This window comes from Lottia gigantea (genome assembly GCF_000327385.1).
Source record: "Lottia gigantea unplaced genomic scaffold LOTGIsca_351, whole genome shotgun sequence".
Taxonomy (NCBI): domain Eukaryota; kingdom Metazoa; phylum Mollusca; class Gastropoda; family Lottiidae; genus Lottia; species Lottia gigantea.
This window is the reverse complement of record NW_008709192.1, coordinates 73,278-76,131: the sequence shown is the minus strand read 5'-3', so window position 1 is coordinate 76,131 and position 2,854 is coordinate 73,278. Positions and strand designations below refer to the sequence as shown.

General features: G+C 29.5%; 1 protein-coding gene across 1 annotated transcript in view; it reads right to left on the bottom strand.

Moving 5' to 3' along the window:
• Positions 1 to 475: 475 nt before the first annotated feature.
• Positions 476 to 2,854, bottom strand: part of LOTGIDRAFT_175708 (hypothetical protein) — a gene marked incomplete at both ends in the record, with an annotated part of 13,381 nt that continues 11,002 nt past the window's right edge. Inside the window, 5 exons of the mRNA XM_009058774.1 lie at positions 476 to 525; positions 572 to 628; positions 860 to 937; positions 1,049 to 1,303; positions 1,808 to 1,984. Coding sequence (XP_009057022.1) covers positions 476 to 525; positions 572 to 628; positions 860 to 937; positions 1,049 to 1,303; positions 1,808 to 1,984 — 617 coding nt within the window. The remainder of the gene's footprint in view (positions 526 to 571; positions 629 to 859; positions 938 to 1,048; positions 1,304 to 1,807; positions 1,985 to 2,854) is intronic.

Genomic DNA, 2,854 nt, shown 5'->3' with positions numbered 1-2,854 from the left:
TTATTTACAGCATCTGATGTTATACTGGTTATATATGGTAGATCTGAAAGACGGAAAATAGAAAATATATTTTTCATGAAAAACGAAACCATTTAAACCTTATCACAACAGTGACATTGTGTGCCAAATTACGGGGTAAATTTTAAAATATTCGTTATGATAGTTTCAATGGGGTTAGAAAAGAAGCTAATGGTGAAAAACGACTGTTTTCTGTCGAACAATTACAACCAAATTACGATCTGAAAACTACTCACACAGACTGACTTTTATGGAAAACTAAAATCGATTCCCCAATAACCCAAAGATTGTATGACACTTAGACAAATTGTCTGTTAATGTAAAATATATATACTTACAATGTACATTAACTTGTATAGATTGTGATCTTGTTTTAGGGTTGGTATTTTTAATATTGGTAGCTTCACATCTATAGTTTCCTTCCTGATTTCTTTTTATTTCAGTCAATACAAGATCTTTACTTGATACTAGTTACATCTGATGAGAAAGTAAGTTCATCAGGACCATCTGAAATAATAACAATCAGTTAAACATGTTATAGTTTGATCTCTACCTTCTATTATATTGATACTAGTTACATCTGATGAGAAAGTAAGTTCATCAGGACCATCTGAAATAATAACAATCAGTTAAACATGTTATAGTTTGATCTCTACCTTCTATTATATTGATACTAGTTACATCTGATGAGAAAGTAAGTTCATCAGGACCATATGAAATAATATCAATCAGTTAAACATGTTATAGTTTGATCTCTGCCTTCTATTATATTGATACTTGATACATCTGATGAGAAAGTAAGTTTATCAGGACCATCTGAAATAATAACAATCAGATAAACATGTTATAGTTTGATCTCTGCCTTCTATTATATTGATACGTGATACATCTGGTGAGAAAGTAAGTTTATCAGGACCATCTGAAATAATAACAATAAGTTAATCATGTTTTAGTTTGATCTGTACCTTCTGTTATATTAATACTTGTTACATCAGTTAGACCTGTTATACATGTAATTTAATATACTTACAATAAATCTGAACATTAAGTTGTTTTGTAAGTTGTTTATTTAATACAGTATGTCTAACTGTACAGGTATAAGAACCAGTTTGATCGCTAGTACTAAGTGATAAAGGGTTGTTTAGAATTGTTGGTGAACCATCTTTAGACCAGGTGATGTTACAATCTGGTTTACAATCAGCTAAACATTTGACACTCTGATTCTTTCCTTCTGTAACATCTATATTATCACAAGTAGGGTTAAATTTTATATTCTCTGGACCATCTGTAAAAATCATAATTTGATAATTCTAGTATTTCTTTTCACCAGTTGACGTGAAACAAACAAAGCTTCAAAGAAAATAATTAAGAACAATTTTGATGCTTCATGAAAAAAAAAGTTTGGTTAGTTACTTTAAATATTATGGTCGTGGGTCTTAAAAGTAATTTTTCCTCATTATTCTATTCGACCAAGTTCTATTTAGGTACGGATAATCAAGTAAAGGCCAATGCCAAGAAGTTTTGTCAAGGATTAAACTGTTAAATAGAATAAACTTATTTGTTACACGAATTTAACATTTAAGAATGACATATCTAAAGACTATATCTGAAAATGTTACGTACAGAATGCATATAAGATTTTTTTTTATTTGATAGAAAATCAATTTACAATAAACTGATACAGTAGTTGATCCTCTGTTGTTATCATCACCACAAGACCATGTTGTATCATCTTGTTTATATATATTACTTATATTTAGATATAGTTGTTTGTTGTTATTATTTATACATCTACATTTATATCTATTATCTATTGGTTGACTCCCACAGTTTATCATAGTACATACAACATCATTGTTTCCCCGGAAATCTACAAGACTAGGCGAATCTGTAACAGTACATTGTAATGTATAATTTTCACCAAACACTGCATAACTTTCAGGAACTCCTCTTATAGTATATTGACCTGTAATATAAACAATATGATAATTAAACAACTTATAACTTTCATTTTAAATTCAGCTCACAAAATTATCTTTCGGTTCAATATTTCAAATTTCGATTGTTTATTAGTTTAGATAAAATCATTCCATAAGTAATTTGTGAATTCAACCAATTTATCAACCAACTGTCTATCAAAGTTTAGTACCGAACCTTTGAAAGGTTGTAATACTGTAAGCCGATCAAAATTACATTAGTTAGTAAAAACGTGACATTATGATGACTATTTTAGAATGAACCAATCATTTTACCCCTCTATATAAAATCGTGATATAGTTTTTATATATTAAGATATATAAAGCTTATCAAAATGAAGGCAACTACCTATTAAATGATTTTACCCATGTACTATATTAAAGATTCTATATCGTTAAAATACTGTGAAGGTAAAAGTCAAATATCTATCGTAAATAAATGTCAAGTATAAATTCACAGTGTGATTCGAGATATGATATTATTGTGGGACTTTGCTCTCAGCAAAGTCCCAGTTTGTTATCGAAATGTCAATTCTTTTTTGTGGGACTTTGTTACGGCAAAGTCCCAGTTTGTTATCGAAATGTCAATTCTTTTTTTTTTTTTTTTTTTTCGATTTTTACACACCTTCCTGAGCTTAGACTACAATAGTTGCAGCAACCTTTCAACGTTCACGAACCTTAGATATAGGCGACGATGTGCATAAATATATTTTGGATCTTTTTTGCAAAACCGGAAGTGCCACAGTTCAATATGTGCAAGAATAGATAATCGGCTCTAGAAGTCGTATTTTTCGGTCGATTTTCTTTGGGTTTGCATTTTTGGAATCTACTGTTAAAATCTGAAAGAATAGCCGTTTCAA